Below are 23504 nucleotides of genomic sequence, written 5' to 3'. Positions count from 1 at the left end.
TGTTTTTTGCTTTAATACAGAGCTGGTTGCATGAGTGACAGTGAGAAACTTATCACACCATTAAATGCCACAACAGCTCTAGTTTCCCATTACTTCCAACAAAGTGTCTGTGGAAAGACACAGGCAAAGAAAAGTAAACTTTGATTTTGCCATTTTATATAAGGAGCATCATTTTATTATGCCACTGTATATAATGAGACTTGAACATCCAGATTTTTACATCTACTGGGGTCATGGAAACAGATACATAGGGTTCACTCTACATATTATCACCTGCTTAGAGCAAATAATATCACTCCTATATGGAATAGATCTGTCCTCGTTTAGCTACCTTACTGAATGTTCAAGACTACACGAAAAAAACAACCTGTTTTCAAGCTCTTAGTTCTGCCCGCTCATATCATCTCTCGATGTTCAACCCTACACACACAGAGAAAAAGAAGGCTTCAGACTGATAAAGACTGAACAGGATCCACACTGTAAATAAATATACCACATTCCCTATTGTAAATGGGCTGGCTGCTACTGACATTGCCACTAGTCTATTTTAGGTATATAGCACTGCAGTGCAACCTACTACTTACATAGGCTAGTGCATTTCCGGAGCCCCTTCAACTTCAAAATGGTTGAGCTTGTGAAATCAATACTCTGCACACCTTCTTCCTTTGGAAAACAACATTTTCAGCAATTCTGGGGCACAATGATGACATTACTCTAATCAGGGATGGAGAACTGCTATCCAGATGTAGTCCGTACTCTACAATGTGTTTGACTTCAATGCATTGCCTCTTTCTTTAACTAATTCAGCAATTAGGCATATGAAGGGAAAAGCTCCCAGTAGTGCCAGTGTGAGATCTCCTTTTATATAAGCATAATATTAGGATGAGGAGAGAAAAGAATGGTTAAATTGTATGAGAAAGTCTGAGTCCTCATCCAACACGATGATGCAGTCCTCAACAGACTGCTTCTGAGGGAATGCAATGAAGGTGGGAGAAGCTATCCAATCCAGCTCTAAATAAATGCATTTTTATCTCATCTTTCACCAACTAATGAGCTAAGGTGTGCTGACCTTGAGAAGTCAGTCTTCTTTGATCAGCTATAATTAGCTATGTTTTCCAGCAGCCTGCTCAGGCCTAAAGACTAGGTATAACTGGACTCATATCTAATGGTGTTTCCCTTCTGACAGAAAGCTATTTAAATAAGCAGAAACAGTAAACCCTGAAACAGGGCGAGCAAGTCAATCTTGTCATTTCTCCCTGCAGCACACCCACCCCATTGTATCATGTAACTGTGAGACCCTATGGAATAATTGTGAGCAGGGATGCTAGGGATGGCATGGAGAAAAAGAGACTGCTGAAAATTCAGAAGGTCAATAAACTGCAGAGTGGGGCAAAATCACTGGATGCACCCAAAATATGTGTGCTATACTAACACTATTTTCCAGCTGTTAAAATGCAGGGTATACCCGATTGTGAAACTTTTCTGCACATCTGAGGGGCATTTAGTATGCCCCTAAATGAGTTTTACTATTCATTTATTTCCATCTCAACTGATCAATGAAATGTTGAAGACAAGATAATAAAATGTAGAACTGAAAATAAAAGCGGTTTCAAATAAAAACAGATGTATATCTAGCAAGAAAATCAAGAGTTAGCCTACATGCTCTGCTTAACGGCTGCAATGAAGGAACCATGTGGAATTGTCAGTGGAGGATGTTCCATAAGTGGGGCTAGCAAATTTTACTTTTTTCATTTGCTTCGTTTGTAACCTGCCTTTCTCCTGATATAGGGACTCAGAGCAGCCCATTTCCTTCACTACACTTTACTTTACTACTGCACAAGAAAATATGAACAATGACAAAATGCCCCTCCTTTGCTGTTGGAATGCCATTCTAATTTATGGAAAGCTGTTACCAACATTCAAATTATGATACACTATAACACTCTTAACACAAATTGGAGACAAGAACAGGAACTTTAATTTAACCACTGTTAACCACTTTGAGTCTCTTTAAGAGAAAAATACATTAACAACCACAACAGTTTTCCACTCTCGTCACCAAACATTTTCCACTCCTGACACCACATAACTGGGATTATTTCTTTTAAAAAGAGTGCATAATGTGTACACTTTCCAGGGCCTTACACTAAGAAAGGGTGTCACCAATTATGACATTGCTAACAACTGAAAATTACAAATAATGTGAACTGTAAAGTTTCACTTCATATACTGAAATTAAGAAGTTTATTTTAATATTTTAAAAAATATTCCAAACATGTACTATTTAATATATTCAAATCTAATACACAATTATGTCCTTTATATGAAAGATCTAACACATTTATGTTGATTACAATTATATTACTTCTTCCATTGTTTCCACACAAATACCTAATGTGTTTCACAAACACATCTGCTATTTAGTAAAAATAACCACATAAAATAAGTCACCGCTATCGTGTATTGCAACTTTGAGGCTGTGAAGAGTTTTTAAATGGTGCATCTTTCACCTCTAAGTTTATACTCCTGCCTAGTTGCTACAGCATGTACTCCTAGTAAACATGGTTTCTTCTTAAAGAAATGTCTAGCAAAATTGCATAGTAAAAGCTAGACAGATTGTTTTGGACTATAATTCCAAGCATCTGCAAAATTTGTGAAAATGATATTTTTTTCAAAAGTAACTTTAAAAAATGATGAGATACATTTGTTCAAGTACAAAATAATCCAAAATCAACACAGAAACAACAGAAATGTAGCATGCATCACAAAATCTAGCATACTACCTAATCAATAAATTAGTAACCAAGTCCCTGTGCATACCTGAAACCATGGATATCTACAGCTTCAGTGTCCACAGGTTCAGTGTTCACTTACCCAATCTCCAAAATCACCAGTAAGTTTATGGGCCTCTCTAGGTCCTCCAGTCCAATTCTGTGATATACTTCCTGCCCAAGTATAGTCAAAATTTCTTAAATTTTGACTATACTTGGGCAGGAAGTATATCACAGAATTGGACTGGAGGACCTAGAGAGGCCCATAAACTTACTGGTGATTTTGGAGATTGGGTAAGTGAACACTGAACCTGTGGACACTGAAGCTGTAGATAAGAGGTTTGTATGGTAATTCATGCTGGATTACTAGTTTAATATGATTAACAGTGATTAACATGTTGTCTCATATGCCACCCTGGCAAAAAAAAAATCCCAATATACTAGGAACTAGTACCACAATGCTGTCTTATGATTATGGTATTCTTGCCATAAAGTGACAGTTGACAGCTCATGAAACAGTACAAATTCACACTTGAAGAGCAGTGGTTTAAGTAAGCTATGCAATGAAAACTAGCATTCATTATGCATAAACTATGGTATTCAGAAATTCAATGCTTCTTTACCCATACCACATTGATAGCATTTTAATCTAAGGGCTGCTATTTGTTGAATGTTAATATTCAGGATATTTCTAAAAAATAAAATTTAAAAAAGAACTTGAATGCTACAAAAGCAAACTTTCCTGCTATGGAATGAATTTGATTTGCCCTAAACACTGTGTATATTAAGGCTTAAGGCAATATTACTACATTCTCAAAATAAAATTTCATTTGAAAGAGAAACCATAAATTTGTTCAGAAGTTCAGTAAACACAACAACCAAGATAAAGATTCTTGAAGACAAGTATTATATCCCCTTTTCCCATAAAGGAACAAATCAAGACACACAATCTAAAATAGCCCTGCCACATCAGGAATTACAGTTTTCTTCTAAAACAAACAAGGAGCTGTATGAAATAATGCCCAGCATTGTGACAGGGTACTATGCTTGAAAACCACCCCTTTTTACTTCTTGCCTGACAAAATTCTATGAAATGCATGGGATCACCATAAGTCAAAAGGCAACTTAAAATCATATTATGGCAGGTATAAAACCATTATAAAATATACAACTACTACTGGTGACTCAATTTCAAAAACGATGTAGTAAAGTTAGGAAAGGCAACAGAGCTTTGCAATAAAGATCATTAAGCGCTTCCCCGCAGAACTAAAATATTTTTGATTTTAAAAAGAACAGAAAAATTAGAAAGATAATTTTTATATAATTTTATTTTAAAATTAAATATTTCAAACAGGTTGACCCAAAGAAATTAATACATTAAAATGGCATAGAACAACATCTGCTCACACTTTTTAAAATGAAATTGCAGACATGAGATGAACTGATGTCTATTAGCTTAGATTGCTTTAAAGAGGGATTAGGTGAATTTACACATAAGCCTCTCAGTGACAATTAAATATATCTACACAGATTGTCCACATTTATTAGTATTTAACTGAATGTCAGTTGTCAACGGGCACAGCAGTTAAGGCTTTTGTCTTTCTAGGAAAGACTATGCTCCCAGCAAGAATCTGGGCTGGTCACTGTGGGATAAAGAATGCTGAATCTTTTATTCGATCAAGTGAAGATCTTGTTATTTCCTAGCCATCATGTGATTAATGGAGCCCAGTTCCAATTCCCTCATTATGTTAGCCAATGGGCTTATGAGATTTTTTTTACACATCCTTTAAAAAACCTATCCCCACAATATATCACAATCTGCTTTTGCAATTCACCCCTCCTGCCTCCAGTTTCAAGACTTGCTAGCTAACCATTTCTGTCCCAGACACGTGAGACCAAACCAAAAAAAAAACAAAAACCTTGGGCATAGTAAACTAGCAAAGCAGATCTTTGGATCCTGGCCAGATGTTTCCAAATAAGAACTAAGAAGAATTACTGTGGAATTCAAATGATGAAAGTAAAATTCTATAAAAAGTTAGACTGACTTGCAATTCCGATTATTAACGGCACTACTTAATATTAGAAGCATACATAATTCACCACAAGCTACAGAATGTTAACCTAGAGTATAGAGTTAAAAAACAAGTTAATTGGCTTAATAACTGGGCAGAGGAAATTCCTTGGTCATATGATTTGTTTCAAGTCATATTCAGAAAGAGAAGACTTTAGGGTACTTCAAGACAGTAGTGGTGTTGTTACATAAAACTATTTATGTCATTATACAATAAATAACGACTATGCCTTCCGTCTTCACAGTACTTGGCTCATCAAAACAAGGAGACCAAAGAACCCTTTAAAGTAATTTTATTCCAACTAAATATATCAAATGGCAACCATAAAAGCCCCTCTGTAGTCCAAAACATCAAACTAGCATACAATGATTTGCTTAATGCTGCTTTATCAAATGTGTGCAGTTTACTTTGTGTTTTAATGCTATGTGCAGAAAGTGTTGAGAACAGTATAAATTAATCAGCTGCAGTAGAAGTTGGTATGTTAACTATATTGTGGGAAAACTGCAGCAAAAATATTTGGCTCTGCAAAGTCTGACAAGAAAGATTTTGATGAAATGAGCTAATAACAGACTTCCTTACATGCCTGTGGACTCTATTTTCCATACATCGAACTGAAAAATCAATGCATGCATACTAAACTGGCACATCGAATTTCTGTAGATATCGTAAAATTGAGAAAAATAAAAATAAACAGGTCTTCAAATAACACAGTATGAATATAAATACACTTACTCTGCATTAAATCCATTCACATGCAAGATTCTCATTTGTTTGACAATTGTGCTTTTACCAGATTCACCAGCACCTAGAAAATGAAAATAGATCAGTTTAAGAAAGAAATAGTTCCAGGAGCACATGTATTTTTTTTTTTATTCAAGTGGTAAAATCCACAAACCTGAGTTATTCAATGCAAGACTGAAAACTGAAAGAAAAAAAAGAAGTAATTGCCACTGGAAACTGCAATTGAAGCTAAAAATAAATGCCCAGCTGAAGTCGTGTGTCAGAGCCAAAGTCTGAAATATTTCACTATCCTTTTCCCCACCCCCAGTATCCTCATCAAAATAAGCAGAACAAGGAAACTAAGAAATTGACAGCTTCAGTATCTTAAATAAACAGCAAAATGATCTGAAAACACAAGTTCAAATCAAATGAAGAAAAAGAAGGATTGACTACAGTTCTTACTAAGGAAATCACTTACTATCTTCAAAGATGTGAAGGTTTCTACCAAGAGCCAGTTACACACATTTAAACAATGAACACAGACAGTACTGTTTGAAAACACAAAACTCTGCCACCATTCCACTCCAGGATTACCTAAGAGCCTTCTCCTGTTCTCCTGCACCCAGTTTCTCATCACCTGCACATGCTATATGTCCCACTCATAACCATTAAGCTGCATATGGAGTCTACATTTTGAGAATACTGTCTTGTTCACCGAATGAGAAAACACCCTTCATTCTGCTTCCTACTAGTAATCCCTTTCTCCTTCTCCCACTCAACGTACAAGGTTTTCTCCTTAACAAGTCAGCATGTTGCACTCAGTCTGCAATCCTTACTCAGATCAAAATATTCAAAGACTACAGCATCTGGTTTTTAATCTCTATACGAAAGCTCATTCCCTTCCCGTTTCTTTTATTTTCTTTTTCTGCAAGCCCTATCTTGGCGATAGAGTCATTAGATGCTTTAGCATCTTTTGGCTGCTCATTTTTCTACACAGCTTCCAAAGCTTGGGGGACGGGGGACAGAACAGGGCTCACGAAAGACACTGTTTGTATTTTTCTGATGCCAGGCTTTTCCCAGCACTTACTTACAGTACAAGTTTCCATTTTGAGCCTCTCACGCAAGCCTAAATTTCAGCAGCTATATATCAAAGTATATTTTCCTGGAGAAATTCTCATTTGGCCTTTCCCATTACTACTCCCAATCTGCCCAGCAATCCAAACCCCCTTTAACCTCGACAAACTATTAATATCATCAGCCTTCTGCAAAAATGTCTGAACATTTTATTACCAAGATGAGATCTATTTTCCCCAGTCTCACCTCATTCTTTAAAAATACTAGCAAAAAACAAGTTCAGTAGTATTTCTCCATGATGGCAAATAAATGCATGAAGTGCTTCCCTGTTACAGCTTCCTAATATATCCAAAAATGGATGGCCTAGCCTACCAAACCGTAGGAAAGCTAATCAAAAGCAAAGGTGTTTCCCACAATCTTCTGAAGATGGATTGTGATATCCTTCTACAAGAGAGTTAAAACTACATAGAAAGCAGTACTTTGGTAAAGACGAATTTAAATATCTTATCATTCAAATATCTAATCATTACTTTTTCAGGAGTTCCATTTTTTTCTTTAATCACAAAGCAGAGAACATTTCTGGCTAGTATGTTAAATAAACTGCTTCAGAGACTTAGACACCAGACTGAGGACCCTAAAATGTGTGCAATCTTATGAACAAACTGATCAGATGAAAGATGCTAATTTTATTAAATATCCTTAATGTGTTCCCAACTACTCTGCAATATTGTTGTCCATTTGTGCTTTTCATTTCTGAATTTCATATTTACAATACTGCAGCACTACAGATTTTTTACTATCACATTGTGTCTGTGTTTTATTAAACTGTGCATATAAGTGCAACATTTAAAATAACCACATCTGAGCTAATCATATCTTGAACACATAAGGAAGCCATGTTGTAAGAGCCTGCAAATCTTCTCCAGTCTTCTAATGACCAATGTTTTACAAATGCATTAAGATTTCTACATATCGTTTTAACTGTGGGATATGTTTTTACTGTTTATTGTTGGTTTATACAGGCATTGAATTTTTGCCAGAGCTGTAGGCCGCCTTGAGTTCCCTCGGGTGAGAAAGGCAGGGTAAAAACGAAGTAAATAAATAACTAATATTTCTGATTGGATAGTCAATGTGAAAAAATTGATATTCAACCCAAGTCTTAAAAAAGTTACACTGAAGTGAGCCCAAACTATTCAAGCAGACTTAAATAAGTATTTATTCATTAAGAACAGGTCATTTGTGACACACTGCATATGCACAGTGAAAACATTTAAGTATTTTCTTTGAAAGTATGTTGAAAAGGGGTTCTGACATACTGTACTTTTTAAACACAGGAGATGTTACTACTACTTTTCTATTTCAATTTTACACCTTTTTGTTTCTCCACATTAACTACTTAAATCCCCGAACACAGAATATTCCATAGCACATCGAAAGCCTGGAACACTCATTTTTGTCATTCCAACCATCACCAAAAGTAATATTGATTGTAACACACCTAGCCAATCCTACTCCTCTGAACACTTGAGGCCACTAATCAACAATAATCAAGTACTGGCACATATTAGCATCAGGACAACTAATCTGCGTGGTAGAAAATAAAATATTAACTCTGTGCCAGCTCAGCAAGTAGTCTTTTTGGAGAAACTGCTGAAAATACACCAAAAGACAAATATTTAATATTAAAATTGATATGGCAGCATAAAGGCCACCCTGTGCCAAGAAATGTTTTGTTACCTGTCACTCACCCTATTAGGAGTATTAGAAATGATAGTAAAAGCAACAAATGGAAGAATGAGAGGCTAAACCCTTCAAAAGTGTGTCCTTCTTGTCCCACTTTTACTCTTTCCCCTTAAATCCTGATAGTAGGACCATTCCCTTTTTGCAACCATACTATTTCCTCCCATTTCCCCCCCCCCCCATCATTATAGATCCCAAGAAACTATGCCTTATATTGAAATAGACTGCCACTTAAAACATCACTGATAGCCCCCTCAATCGAAAATAGTGCCAGAACAGTGGTTTTTAAAGACAAGTGCTCCAAACAGCCCCCTACACACAGTAGTTAATTATATAGTAAAGATTTTAAACAGAAACCATGTCTGGGGTGATGAAGTCCAAATAACCAACAAGGGCAAGAAGCTGTAAGTTATCCACACCTGCTGATCTTTGTCTTTTCTCGGTCTCTTTCACACACAGGTAGGGTTATAAATCTGTTATAATCCAAACTCTGAGGGTGTAATTTATTCGCATAGCCTGAAGATAATGTATACAATTATCTTCAGGCTATGTATATACATTACATCCGAAATGCACATGAATTTTATGTTTAGACTTGAGTGTCACCTCCAAGATACCTCATTATTTACATACATGCAAATATGGGGATTCTAAATCTGAAAAAAAATCAAACCCACAACATTTCTGATCCAAAGCATTTTGGTTAAGAGATACTCTGTCTGTATACATGAAACATGCACACATTTTGTGTTCAAGCATGAATCTCATTATGCATGTATATGCAAATACAGGTATTCTAAAAGGCTGGGGGGGCACAAAAGGCTGGGGGGGGGCAGACGGCCATAGTTCTCTCAGAGTGACCAACAACTCTGGTCACAATCATTTTGGATAACAGATACCCAAACTGTATATATATAAAACATATATTATGTTTCAAATTTAGACGTAGGCCTCATCTCCAAGACAGATATATTCTCATGTACAATATATGCAAATACAGGTATCCTAAATCCGAGAAAATCCAAAATACTTCTGGTCCCAGGCATATATGAAAAATACTTGAATGTCATGTTTAGACTGGGGCCTCATCTCCAAGATATATCATTTTGTACGTGTATGTAAATAGAAGTATTCTAAATGGGGGGGGATCCAAAATCTACACCTCTGGTCGCAAGCATTTCGGATAACAGATACCCAACCTGTATATATATGAAACATATATTATTTTAAAATATTTAGACATGGGCCTCATCTCCAAGCAGATATCCTCAGATACATAGTACATATATGCAAATGCAGGTATCCTAAATCTGAGAAAATCCAAAGTACTTTTGGTCCCAGGAATTTCAGATAAGGGATATATGAAGCATGTTTGAATGTCATGTTTAGACTTGGGCCTCATCCCCAAGATTTTGTACATATATGCAAATACGGGTATTCGAAATCTAAAAAATAAATAAATCCAAAATCTGGATCACCTCTGGCACCAAGCATTTTGGATAAGAGCAGGCATGGGCAAATTTTAGCCCTCCCAGTGTTTTGGACTCCAACTCCCACCATTCCTAGCAGCCTCATGCCCCTTTCCCCCCTCAGCTTAAGCAGCTGAGGGGGCAAAGGAAAGGACCTGAGGCTGTTAAGAATGGTGGGAGTTGAAGTCCAAAATACCTGGAGGGCCGAAGTTTGCCTATGCCTGCATAAGAAACAGTCATGTACTGTGTTCATTAGAAGGACAGGGAGCCCCCACTGGGGCAATGGGTTAGGCAGGACTGCTGACTGAAAGGTAGGAGGTTTGAATCCAGGGAGTGGGGTGAGCTACCATCTGTCAGCTCCAGCTTCTCGTGCGGGGACATGAGAGAAGCCTCCACACGATGATAAAACATCAGGGCGTCCCCCTGGGCAATGTCCTTGCAGACAGCCAGTCTGGGCAACAGACAGAAGCTGGGCAACGTCCTTGCAGAGGGCCAATTCTCTCACACCAGAAGCTGGGCAACGTCCTTGCAGACGGCCAAGTCCCTCATACCAGAAGCTGGGCAACGTCCTTGCAGACGGCCAGTTCTCTCACACCAGAAGCTGAGCAACATCCTTGCAGTGGCTAGTTCTCTCATACCAGAAGCTAGGTAACGTCTTTGCAGATGGCCAGTTCTCTCACATCAGAAGCTGGGCAACGTCCTTGCAGACAACCAGTTCTCTCATACCAGAAGCTGTGCAACGTCCTTGCAGAGGGCCAGTTCTCTCATACCCGAAGCTAGGCAACGTCCTTGCAGACGGCCAGTTCTCTCATACCAGAAGCTGGGCAACGTCTTTGCAGACGGCCAGTTCTCTCATACCAGAAGCTGGGCAACGTCCTTGCAGAGGGCCAATTCTCGCACACCAGAAGCTGAGCAACGTCCTTGCAGACGGCCAGTTCTCTCATACCAGATGCTGGGCAACGTCCTTGCAGACAGAATCTGGGCAACGTCCTTGCAGACGGTCAGTTCTCTCACACCAGAAGCTGAGCAACGTCCCTGCAGACGGCCAATTCTCTCATACCAGAAGCTGGGCAACGTCCTTCCAGACAACCAGTTCTCTCACACTAAGAAGCTGAGCAACCTTCCTGCAGACGGCCAGTTCTCTCATACCAGAAGCTGGGCAACGTCCTTGCAGACAACCAGTTCTCTCACACAAGCTGAGCAAAATCCTTGCAGACGGCCAAGTCTCTCATACCAGAAGCTGAGCAACGTCCTTGCAGACAGCCAGTTCTCTCATACCCGAAGCAGGGCAACGTCCTTGCAGACGGCTAATTCTCTCACCCCAGAAGCGACTTGCAGTTTCTCAAGTCGTTCTTGACATTAAAATAATAATAATAAAGGACAGCAAAGCGGGGGGGGGGGGGCATAGCCGTGTAAGTAATCTTCTTACACGTTTCCTCTGCCCAAGATTTCCACCCCAGGAGAACCAACACCCTCTTTGATCCCTTTTTTTCGTGGCGGCTGCAATACGAGGCGCCAACACGGGAGGGCCCGAGGCCTACTCCCTCCTCTCCCCCTTCTTCCCAGGGCCCTCCTTGGTTAGAACCGACTGGTTTGCAATGTCCCCTTTCCCTTCTCCCTGCGAGTGAGTGCCCTTTGGGTGGGCCTGAGCAGGCCAAGCGAGGACGGCGGTGGTTTGGGGCCTTCGAAAAACAATATCTGGGTGTTGCAAAAAAACCGACCACCAGCCTTGAACATTGCATCTGGATAGATCTAAATATGGGGGGGGGGGGGCTAGAGTGGGGAGGGTCAATTCAATTCAATTCTACTTCCTCACTTTCCCCAACAGTAGAAACCCCTTCCCTTCCTCCCTCCCTTTAGTATCCCCGCCTGCACAGTCACTGCTGGGCCCAGTTACACAAGGGAAGAAGGGGGGTGCCTTGTATTTGGGGCTTGTAGGGCGCCTTCCACGAGCCCTTACCCAGCAAGAGGAGCCTGTGCGTGGCCCGGTAGACTTGCTTGTCCTTCTGCAGCTGCTTCTCGATCTTCTTGTTGGCCTCCCGCTGCGCCTTCTCCTCGTTGCGCTGATCCTCCGTCTTGCTGTTCCCCAAGCAGCCCATTTTGGGGAGGGAGGGGAGGTGGAGGTTTAAGGGGAAGGGGGGAGGAAAGGGAAGGAGGGGAAGAAGGGGGGAAAGAAAGCAGGAAGAGAGAGAGAGACAGCGACAGAGAGAGCAGGCTGTGTGTGGACGCCGCCAAGGAAGGAAGGAAGGAAGGAAGGAAAGAGGGAGGGAGGGGGAAGCCTCTCTCTCTCTCTCTCCTTCCCCCCCTCTTTATTTCGGCCTTTTACTCACTCCCTGCCCAGAGACATGGAAAGGGGGAAGGGAAAGGAAAGGAGGAAGGAAGGAAGGGGGGAAAAAAGGAGGGAGCAAGCAATGACTTTGCGGCTACTGCTCAAGCCGGGCCTCCTCCTCCTGCTTTCTCTCCCCTCCAATGCCTCGCAATGCGGATCAATCCTCAATTTCGATATATATATCTCAATATAGATACTCAAAATGGGGTGCAGAGGAGAGGAAAGAGTCTGGCAGACACCCAAGGCGACAAAAGGGATCAAAAAAAAGAAGAAAGGGAAAAAAGGCCTTTCTTTCCTCCTCTTGGCTCTCTCCCTCCTCCTCCCCAATTCTGCAGCAGCAAAAACAGCAAAGAAATAATATTAAGGCGAATAGAGTATTTCCAACTTCCACGCCGGCGTTGAGATATATATATATATATTTATATATATTTTTAAAAGGCGTTTTTCTCTTCCTCTCTTTTTTTCTATATTTTCAGAAAAAACTCCTCCTTGGGGTCCAGAGCAGGCTCCAAATAGAAAGGAAAGGCTGAATGGACAGGCTCCAAATAGAAAGAAAGGAGGAGGATAGGGGGGGAAAAACACCCCTCTTCCCAAATCCTGGGTGCAAGGCGTCTCTTCCTCTTCCTTTCCCCCCTCTTCTATATTTTCAAAATCCACAGCAATAGGCTCCAAATAGAAAGGAAGGAGTGGGTAAAAAATAATAAAAAAAATCCTCAAATCCTGGGCAAGGAAGGTCTAGAAATGTCTTTTTTTTCCCCCTCCCTCCCTTCTTCTTCTTTTCTATATTTTCAAATCCACAGCAATAGGCTCCAAATAGAAAGGAAAGAGTTTCCCAAATCCTGGGTGAGGAAGGTCTAGAAATGTTTTTTCCCCCTCCCTTCTTCTTCTTTTCTATATTTTCAAAATCCACAGCAATAGGCTCCAAATAGAAAGAGTTTCCCAAATCCTGGGCGAGGAAGGTCTAGAAATGTCTTTTTTTCCTCCCTTCTTCTTTTTCTATATTTTCAAAATCCACAGCAATAGGCTCCAAATAGAAAGGAAAGAGTGGGTAAAAATAATAAAAATCCTTCCCAAATCCTGGGCAAGGAAGGTCTAGAAATGTCTTTTTTCCCTCCCTTCTTCTTCTTTTTCTATATTTTCTATATTTTCAAAATCCACAGCAATAGGCTCCAAATAGAAAGGAGTGATTAAAAAATACAAAATCCTCCCCAAATCCTGGGCGATGAAGGTTTAGAAATGTCTTCTTTTTTCCTCCCTTCTTCTTCTTTCCTCTTGCAACAAAACGGCCTATTTTTCCCCCTTTCCAAAAAAATAAACAAAAGGGGGTGAAGCTAGGAAAAATAGAGTCCTCCAGCAGTCCTTTCTATGATAAAGCTGAGCAGTGAAAAATAGAGAGATATTATATATATTTATATATATTTACCTCTCCAAAAAATAAACAAAAAGGGGTAAAGCTAGGAAAAGAATCCTCTAGCAGTCCTTCTTATGAAAATGAAATGGAGAGATATTATATATATTTATATATATTTACCTCTCCAAAAAATAAACAGAAAGGGGTAAAGCTAGGAAAAAAGAGTCCTCTAGCAGTCCTTCTTATGAAAATAAAATAGAGAGATATTATATATATTTATATATATATTTACCTCTCCAAAAAAATAAACAAAAGGGGAAAAAAAGATTCCTCCAGCAGTCCTTTCTATAAGCTGGGCAGTGAAAAATAAAATAGAGAGATATTATATATATTTATATATATTTCCTCTCTGTCTTGATCTTCTGCGGCGAAGGCTCCTTAATGGTGGTTGGAACAATCCAAGGCCTTCTTCTCCTTCTTTTGCTTTTCCAGGGAAGGAAGGAAGGAAGGAAGGAAAGAAAGAGGGGAGACAGAAAGAGAAAAGAGGGAGAGACAGAAAAGGAAAGAAAGCAAGGCAAAGCTGGTCTGTCTCCTCTCCCTTCAAAAAGAAATATATTATGGAAATGAGGAGGCTGGAATGCCTTCCTGCCTCCCCCCCCCCTCCTCTCCTTCTTCTTTCTTCTTCTTCTTTCCCTCCCTTTTTATTTCCTTCTTCCTCCTCCTCTCGTTTCCATTTCTCTCTCTCTTTCTTTTCCAAAAGGATAATGATGTTTCAAAGGAAAGCCCTCCCAAGGAAGGAAGGGGAGCGCTGCGAAGAAGGGAGGCGGGTGGGGCCAGGCGAGGCAGGCAGGCAGGCAGGCGAGGCGAGGCGGGCCTGCCTTCCCCTTCCCTTCCTCCTCCGAAGGAACCCTGGGAGCGCAGGCCATTCACATGATCCCCCGACGTCAGGCGCCCTCTTCGAATGGCCCCGCCAGGAAACTGGGCGGGGAAGCAGGAGGAGGCAAAAAGGGGAGGCCCAAGGGCCCACTATTGGCCACACGCAGGCATTGGCAAACTTAGGCCTTCCTGGTGTTTTGGACTCCAACTCCCACAATTCCTAGCGGCCTCGGGCCCCTTCCTTTTCCCCCTCAGCCGCAAAGCGGCTGAGGGGGAAAAGGAAGGGGCCCGAGGCCGCTAGGAATTGTGGGAGTTGGAGTCCAAAACACCAGGAAGGCCTAAATTCGCCCATGCCTAGGCCACAGTTTAATCCTTCACCATCACCACCCCACAAAACACAAAGTAAACAAGGAGGCCGTTTCTCTGAGCACCCTTCCACACAGCTGTATAAATATATTCCAATTGTGGATTATCTACCTTGATATTCTGAGTTGTATGGCTGTGTGGAAGGGCCCTTCCCATGCCTGTCTCCCCATCACGCCACAACCTTCATTCTTTTACCTCAGACACTCGCTGGAACACCTCAGCAAGCAAGAGTCCAAAAGCGGCAGGCTAAAACACACCTCACCACACTAAAACAGTAGACGGGGCCTCATCCTCATCAGAGTTGGAAGAGACCACAAAGGCCATCTAGTCCAACCCCTTACAATTTCTCAGTTTACTCCTTTTATTACTTTAGGGTGCAGATGGTGTGCAGGTACAGCACAGGCCTGTAGCGAGGGGGTGGTTTTAGGGGTTCAAACCCTCCCCGACATGTTTCAGATTAAAAAAAAAACCTGGTTTACTCATGGATTTTAACTGGTTAACCAAATCCCCATGCTAAGTCTATGAGATGCAAAAAATCAAGAGTCCCTCCAGAACTGCAAGCACTATCTCATGCAAATATTGACAATTTATTCACACTGTCATTACTTGCAGCAATAGCCGATGTAGTGAAGCAACCAAGTTGGGGGTGGGGGTAGGGGGTGTTGAATGCTCTCATTAAGGAGGCCAGACTTGGTGGAGGTGGTTGACAGAGGCGGAGCTGCAGGCTATTGAAGGCTACTCTGCCCCCTGCTGTGCTCTTGGCTTCAGCATGAGCTAGGAGGCAGGTTTCAACCCCCCCCCCCCCCCCGCGAAATTTTCAACCTCTCCCAAAAACATTTTCTGGCTACGGCCCTGCCAGGAGCTCCAATTTTGTTTGCTTTGCACTGAATGTTTGTTGTAGTCCTAAGTTTCAGGGACTCTGCAGATAGGTGGCTTCTTTTGGCTGCAATCATAGGGCTTTGAAAGGCAGCAGATCACAGGAGCTTTCTTCATAGACCTGTCAGCAGCCTATGACACTGTGAACCACCGCCTCCTCCTGAGAAAAATGTATAATATCACCAAGGACTACCACCTCACCCGCCTCATAGGAAACCTGCTACAAAACAGGAGCTTTTTTGTTGAGTTCCAGGGCCAGAGAAGCAGATGGCGGAAACAGAAGAACGGCCTGCCTCAGGGGAGCGTGCTTGCCCCATCCATGTTCAACATCTACACAAATGACCAGCCACTGCCAGAAGGGACAGAGAGTTTCATCTATGCTGATGATCGTGCCATTACCGCTCAAGCAGGGAGCTTTGAGATGGTAGAACAGAAGCTTTCCGAAGCTCTAGGTGCTCTTACTGCCTACTACAGGGAAAACCAGCTGATCCCTAACCCATCTAAAACACAGACATGCGCCTTTCATCTCAAGAACAGACAAGCATCCCAAGCTCTGAATATCACCTGGGAAGGAATCCCATTGGAGCATTGCAGTGCACCCAAATACCTGGGAGTCACTCTGGACCGTGCTCTTACCTACAAGAAACACTGCCTGAACATCAAGCAAAAAGTGGGTGCTAGAAACAATATCATATGAAAGCTGACTGGCACAACCTGGGGATCACAACCAGATGCCGTGAAGACTTCTGCCCTTGTGCTGTGCTACTCTGTTGCTGAGTATGCATGCCCAGTGTGGAACACATCTCACCACGCTAAAACAGTAGACGTGGCTCTTAATGAGACATGGCGCATTATCTCCTTATAAATCTCCTTTGAGGTGACACCTTCTGCTGTCAAGAATTCAGTGACTGCATGTTGCTTAAGTTGCATTGACCGACTGTGCACAGGGTTCCATACTTCGCACTTTAACGTACCCACTTCACACTTTTGGTACCCACTATTGACATGAGGGATGGTTTGAGATATAAATTCCTCTAAGGCAGTGGTTCCCACCTGTGGATCCCGAGGTGTTTTGGCCTACAACTCCCAGAAATCCCAGCCAGTTTACCAGAAGTTAGGATTTCTGGGAGTTGAAGGCCAAAACATCTTGGGACCCACAGGTTGAAAACCATTGCTCTAAGGTATATATTCATACAACTAGTAAGAACAGCATTTTCTCTAACAAAAATGAACTTTGATGAAAAGATGTGTTTTGCTCCAAAGGAAACTTGGCAAGACAAACATCAGAATATATACTGACAACTGATTCATTGTTAGGAAAGTGATTGCCTTTGCATGTGATGGCATTGAATATTGTGCTAGCTGCCAGATTTGAATTAACCTTGTGTTGAAATTGTCATGACAGCTTTTGCACCTGTCCCAGGTGCAGAATAAAAATTCTGAGTATTCCTGTAATCGTCTCTGTTCCCCTGAACTAGAATAAAGGTGCAAGATGAAGCAGCCATACACACAAAGATGTTCCTCTCTTTTAATCAATTCTTTCAAGTGCTTGTCACAGAACCAAGATCTGTGCTGTTATATCAAAGGAAAATGCATTTTAAAAAATAATTTCTTTAAATGATATAGTCATCATGTTTAAACTAGAAGGTTCTGCCCAGTCCTTTTCAAGATGGGAAAGACACTGATGGATTTTTTGATAATATGCACAGCTATAAATATTGGCACATTTACATCCATTTTAGTTACAAACTTATTTTATTCTTATATCCCATCTTTCTTGCAAGGAGAGGCAGGTTATAAATTACTGTATATACTCAAGTATAAGCCTAGTTTTTCAGCCCTTTTTTTAGGCTGAAAAAGCCCCCTTCAGCTTATACTCAAAGTCAAAGTTTATTTATTTATTATTTATTTACTTTGCTTATATACCGCTGTATCTCAAGCCCGAAGGCGACTCACGGCGGTTCACAAACAGTAAAAACAGTAGAAACAGCAGTGGTTCCATACAACATATAACAATTGACTTAACACATTATCCATAAATTACCAATAAGCAATTACAATGCACAATTATTACAAAAAACAACCGTACCCAATCTTCTCATCATCCAAGCGTAGTCCAGGTTCGTCGTCCATTGTTCCATTCCTATGTTCCATTACCAGATTGCACTAAATTACTCAAACGCCTGCACAAACATCCAGGTCTTCACCTTTTTGCGGAATACCATTAGAGATGGTGCTAGTCTAATGTCCGTAGGAAGGGCGTTCCACAGCCGAGGAGCCACCACCGAGAAGGCCCTATCTCTCGTCCCCGCCAGCCAAGCTTGAGAAGCAGGCGGGATCGAGAGCAGGGTCTCCCCGGAAGATCTCAAACTCCTGGTGGGTTCATAGGCAGAGATGTTATTTATTATTTATTATTTTACTCTATTATTATTATTATTATTATTATTATTATTATTATTACATTTATAGGTTAACTTTATTATTTTTATTATAATTACATTTATTATTTTACTCTATTATTATTGGAAGGATACGTAAACACATGTACATTGAAGAAGGTTAGAATAATGGTTTCGTCAGAGTTGGACAGTCTTACAGTTTTATGTAAATATTAATAAACAGTCAACCTACTGATGCTTCAATTAATGTAATTTTATTGGTATCTATTATATTTTGAAACTGACCCGTAGCTGCTGCATTTCCCATCCTCGGCTTATACTCGAGTCAATAAGTTTTCCATTTTTTTTGTGGTAAAATCAGGTGCCTCGGCTTATATTCGGATCGGCTTATACTCGAGTATATACGATACTGCTACTACTACTACCATAAAACACAAGACAGTTCAAAGCAGAGATTATGTACAGCCAAAGAAGTCTGTCCATTGGCTACAACCTTCCATGTTTTCTTTATTTTTTCCCTTTTTCCTTTTCTTTCTTTCTTTCTTTCTTTCTTCCTTCCTTTCTTTACAGGAGACTTGCTAGAGATTTGCAGTCAAATGGCTGAGGGCCATCATCAATACTTGGACCACAACTTTGAGTAGTACTGTCCTAAAATAATTTTCTGTAGAGTTAATTGTCAAAAGTCTCTTTAATGTGTTAAAATCTGCTTCTCGCTTAAGGTAATCAGACAGTGGACCAGTGTGTGGGAGAGAGTTCCCCACAGCTTGTTGGGTTCCAATAAGAAGGACTTTCTTGTGACTTCACTAAATATGCCTATGGGTACAATAGGGCTGAGAAAGAGCTGTTTCCTAAGATCTCAGAAGTCAGAGAACTCATAATATATCGGATAATGGGAATCTGAAAATAAACATGTGCTCTTGGCCTTGTTAACAACCTTTTATGACTTTGTCATCATTTTGGTTATTTGAATACCATGGGGAAAAACTGTTTTTGTGCTGGCCAAAGCACATCAGAATCCTTAGGTTTTAATTGTAGACTTGGGAGCAAATTATTGCTAAGGGAAATTAGATATTTCAAGTTATTCCTTTCTAAAAAAGTTTCACACAGTGTTTTTAAAAACCACACCTCATAAGATCTTAAATGCTAAAAAAGACAAACTTGGTTAGTACTTTGAATGGGAGCCACCAAGGAATACCAGGTGCTGCAAGCTCTATTTCAGGGGAAAGCAATATCAAACTACTTCTAAGCAGGAGAGCTGTTTCATTCATTACAGATGTTTTGGCCTAAAATTCCTATCATCTCCATGTATTATGGCCGGTACTATAGGGATTGTAATTCAAAATACTTGAGGTCCAAAGACTCTCCATTGGTGACCTAACCACACATAATAAACCACACATAGTTTCTAGGACCTATGCATGGGTGATCTCACCCTCATAGATTCTTTATTCAAAGCCCCCAACAACATAATAACAAAGTACAAAGTCAGTATCACTGTAGATTAGAAATGTTGAAAGGTTGCTCATACAGCAACCATAGGTGCTGAGTCGAGAATGCACCTCCCAGAGACTTAAACAATACTTTCTCATATATGCTCATCTATAAATCTAGAAATTTTAGTTTAAAAATTGGTGCAGATCCTGCACTGACTTAACCAAATACTATATCTTAACCCTTTAAAAGGTGAAGGTGAAGACCTTAGTCCAAGGAGAACCTAAAAGCATCATTGACATCATTGACTCTCTTTACCACAGCACTGCTTCTTGCCTTTTTTGAATGCCTGGTTGAGAAAATGGCAGCTGCCTCCTCCTGAGACAGTGCTGGGCCTTTTCCTTTTCCACAAAATGATCTTCAATTTATCTATCGATCACATAAAAATCCATAATTTTGGCCCCCAAACCTACACTCAACTTATACGGTGTCAGCTGATACATGAGTATATAATCTGCTGATCTCATTATGAAAAGCTATCTCTGTCTTTAGATGGAAAGCAAAGGACTCAAGCAAGATCTCTGGGAAAGGGGAATTCAAATGTCTCTCCAGTGTACCTTAAATTTTTATTTTCTTTGTGAATGTTGATTATAGGTTGTGATGAGATAGAGAAAAGGAAACTATTGTCTCAATATTTTCAATAATGGTAGAAGTACGCTTTCATTTTTAAAACAATAGCAAACAAAGTAGAAAAAAATGAAAATTTTCCATATATACTTTTGAAAGCTTTATTTTCCCGTTGCTGATTTACGTGTAATCTGTGAATTCAAGATTTCATATTCTCTATATCTTCTCATGAAAAATGAGTAAATCTTTCTTTAAAAAACATTTTAAAACTCTGACTCTTCTCCAATATAGTTCTAGTTTTATGCTTTGTCACTCAAACATATTCTTCTATGAATACAGCAGTTGTTTTACTTTAATATTTATGCAATCTGGGTATTTTTAGCTTTTAAAGTATTTTGTACTATACTGACATAACTTCCCTTTCATTCATCTATCCAGTATCTTGATGGGTATCTTTCAGAGAAAAATTGATGACAAATCTTCCCCAGTGATATCAGACTAATTTACTAGGGCATACTGTGTGTGCAGGCATGTAGCTGGGGGGGGGGGGGGGGGGTTGAGGGGCTTCTCATGGTGGTTCGCGAAAAGGCCTTACTGGTGCATTATTTAAACTGTTATGTTTATTCATATCATGATCTGATCACCATACTCAATATATCCCATATGCATGGGGGTATTGGGGTAATGATACAAAAGGTTTGCTAGGCTAGACCCTCTTTCACTCAGACTCAGCCCCCTCTGAAACTCAGCCCCCCCCAACCCCCCTGGAAAAAATTCAGCCCCCCCCCCCCCCCCCCCGAAACGAAATCCTGGCTATGGGCCTGTGTGTGTGTGTCCATTTAAAAATTTAAGGAAATGTCAGTACAAAATGTTATTGATGATTTCACCAATTTATATAGCTTTAAACACAACATTTCACAAATACTTAAATTGCTGAACTGATTGCCACTTAAGCTTCAATTCCAGTCTTGATTCAAAAGGGTTATACCTCTTGAAGCCTGGAATACCTGAAAGTTCACCTTCTACTGTATAAATGAGCTCAAACACTGGTATCCAGAGGAGATCTTCTTTTGGCATCTGAGGTTAGATTGTAACAGGATCCCATCCATAAGACTATTTCTGCTCCAGGTCACACCACTGCTTGTTTATGGAAACAAGTGGCCATATCATTCTTGAGTGCTCCACTAGCCAATACTCCAGAACTCCATACTTCAATGCAGTTACCTGGATTTTAAGGTGGGTTTTGAGAGATGGCTTGTTGCCGCATCATGGCAACATGTCTACATGTCTAAGGCAGGATTTCTTACAACCAAGAAATGTAGACCAACAAAGTGACATCAGATAATATGTAGCAGAAATTTCCAAGTCTTTTGAAAAAGACAAAAGGAATAGAAAGTGGGGAAAGTACCATCATCTTTTGTATTCTGTATCTGTACCTTTGCAATTTAATAGTGTAGATTTCCATATATCAGCATGTGACTGGGTGTGAACCTCACCTACTTTATTACTTGTATATAAAATAAGTGGACACTAAATAGCACCTGAATCATCATTATGCTGAAGAAAAAGCTACTGTGAAAATGGCTAACAATGGGGAAAGAACAGTAAATAATCAAAGTTCCTCTAGAACTCCAGAGCTCTCTATAAAGCATACTGTACCACTTTTTCCTTACTGCTAAAGACATTTTCAACTAATGCCCCTGCTACTCAACACACTGTTCACTAATATTTCCAGAACAAAGGAAATAACTTTAAAACACAAGGGTACTTGATTTTTGCTGACAAGTGTGAAGATGGCAGAAAATATCTAAAATGACCTTCTTCATAGAAGACTTGCTGGGGAAAAGCTACTGTCAATTTTAGTGTCCGATGAAGAAATCCTTATAAATTCTTTCTATAGATTCTATCAATTCTATATTGCAATGCTCAGGGACAAAGGTAAAAAAGAGAACTCTTGGATCGATGTTTATCTTGTTATGAGGTCAACCACACATTCACCTCACAGAGGTACTTGGGAAGCATCTTTTGCTCTAGACAAAAATATGCTCTCCATCTTCTTGCAAAAGAAAAGTCAAAAGTCACCCATACAGTCAACACACAGAGAGTGACTCGTTTCCTGGATAAATAATATTTTCCCAAATGTTTAACGTGTTTTATCTTTAAAACAGATTCAAGAAAACATATTTGAAGAACCATTAATTGGCAACATAGCACAATGAAGTCTGGTATCTATAACTATTAAAACACAGAAAATCTATTAAATAAAGAAGTCTCACAGGTGCCAAGAAAGAAAAACCCTGAAATAATATTCCTCAAGGAAAGATGCACATGATAACCTGTTTAAACAAACCTACATGATTATCATATATTCCTCATGCCAGAAAGCAAGAGGAGTAGCAACCACAACAATCTACTTTGGAAAATCAATATAGTAAACAAACATAGCTTAATTGTTTTTGGAAACATTTTGGAACATCTTATATAAAATGCACATGCCAAATTCTATGCAAATTTCCTTTAACAACAAAAGTGTTGGATGATGTACATGATCTGAAGGAAAGTAAGGTTTTGCTTTGAGGTAACTTTAATTTGGTTTTTCCTCTGACATTGGACAGAAATAGAAAACTGATCAAGTCACATTCCCCTGCCTCCCCTAAGTAGTTGACTAGATCAACCCAAGGGTCACACTAAATGGACAAATATGACAATGTCAGCTTTTGTTTAACTTTCATGATAGATTTTCTTACCTTTATTTTTAAATCTGTTCTTCCATTTATTTGTATAATACATATATACATTCCCAAGTGGTTATCTTGTTTTCCAACTATTCAAGCCTCAACCAAATGCCCATACTATGAAGATCACTGATGAAGTTGAGACTGAGGATTTGTTTAAAACAATACCATCTCAAGATCTGCCCAACACAGTTGCCAAGGCCAGTATGATTACAATAGGAGAGTGCCACTTATTAAAATATATGGAAATATAGATGTGAGAGAAGGATAGGTTTACTGCAGGAAACTCAAATGCAGAAAGAAAGAAAACTAAATTAAGTTGTTAGTGCTAAATAACTGAATTGGAAAGCTCAATCCAGTGTCATTCACATTAACAAAAGGAATAATTTAATTAGGTAGATTACTGCTCATTGATGTATTATATATTATATTAATTTTTGAAATGGATGATAGGAGTTACAGAGAATGACATGAACATTGTTATCTGTAGGGTTATACTGTAGTTATTTGCTTCATCCAAAGTGTTCTTTTTTAAAACTGCTTGTCCTACACCACAGCACTTTTTCAGGAAGATATCAAAGCCTATAATATGATTGTTATCTGAGGAGGGTGAGAACCCTACACCTCTGGAAACAGGAACATTTTCCTGCACAACTGAGTCACCGCAG

The 23504-nt window shown here is 39.8% G+C and overlaps 1 protein-coding gene across 4 annotated transcripts in view; it reads right to left on the bottom strand.

The window, feature by feature from the left end:
- Positions 1-23504, bottom strand: part of GNAS (GNAS complex locus) — a 194396-nt gene that overhangs the window by 85853 nt on the left and 85039 nt on the right. For 2 of the 4 annotated variants that reach the window (XM_060772036.2, XM_060772037.2), the window contains exon 2: positions 5576-5648. In XM_060772036.2, the coding sequence (XP_060628019.2) occupies positions 5576-5648 (73 nt within the window). Of the gene's footprint in view, positions 1-5575; positions 5649-11806; positions 14571-23504 lie in introns of those variants that run through there. The other 2 variants (XM_060772038.2, XM_060772039.2) reach the window with 2 other exon arrangements.

Source organism: Anolis sagrei, chromosome 4 (genome assembly GCF_037176765.1).
Source record: "Anolis sagrei isolate rAnoSag1 chromosome 4, rAnoSag1.mat, whole genome shotgun sequence".
Taxonomy (NCBI): domain Eukaryota; kingdom Metazoa; phylum Chordata; class Lepidosauria; order Squamata; family Dactyloidae; genus Anolis; species Anolis sagrei.
This window is presented reverse-complemented; position numbering and strand designations above follow the sequence as displayed.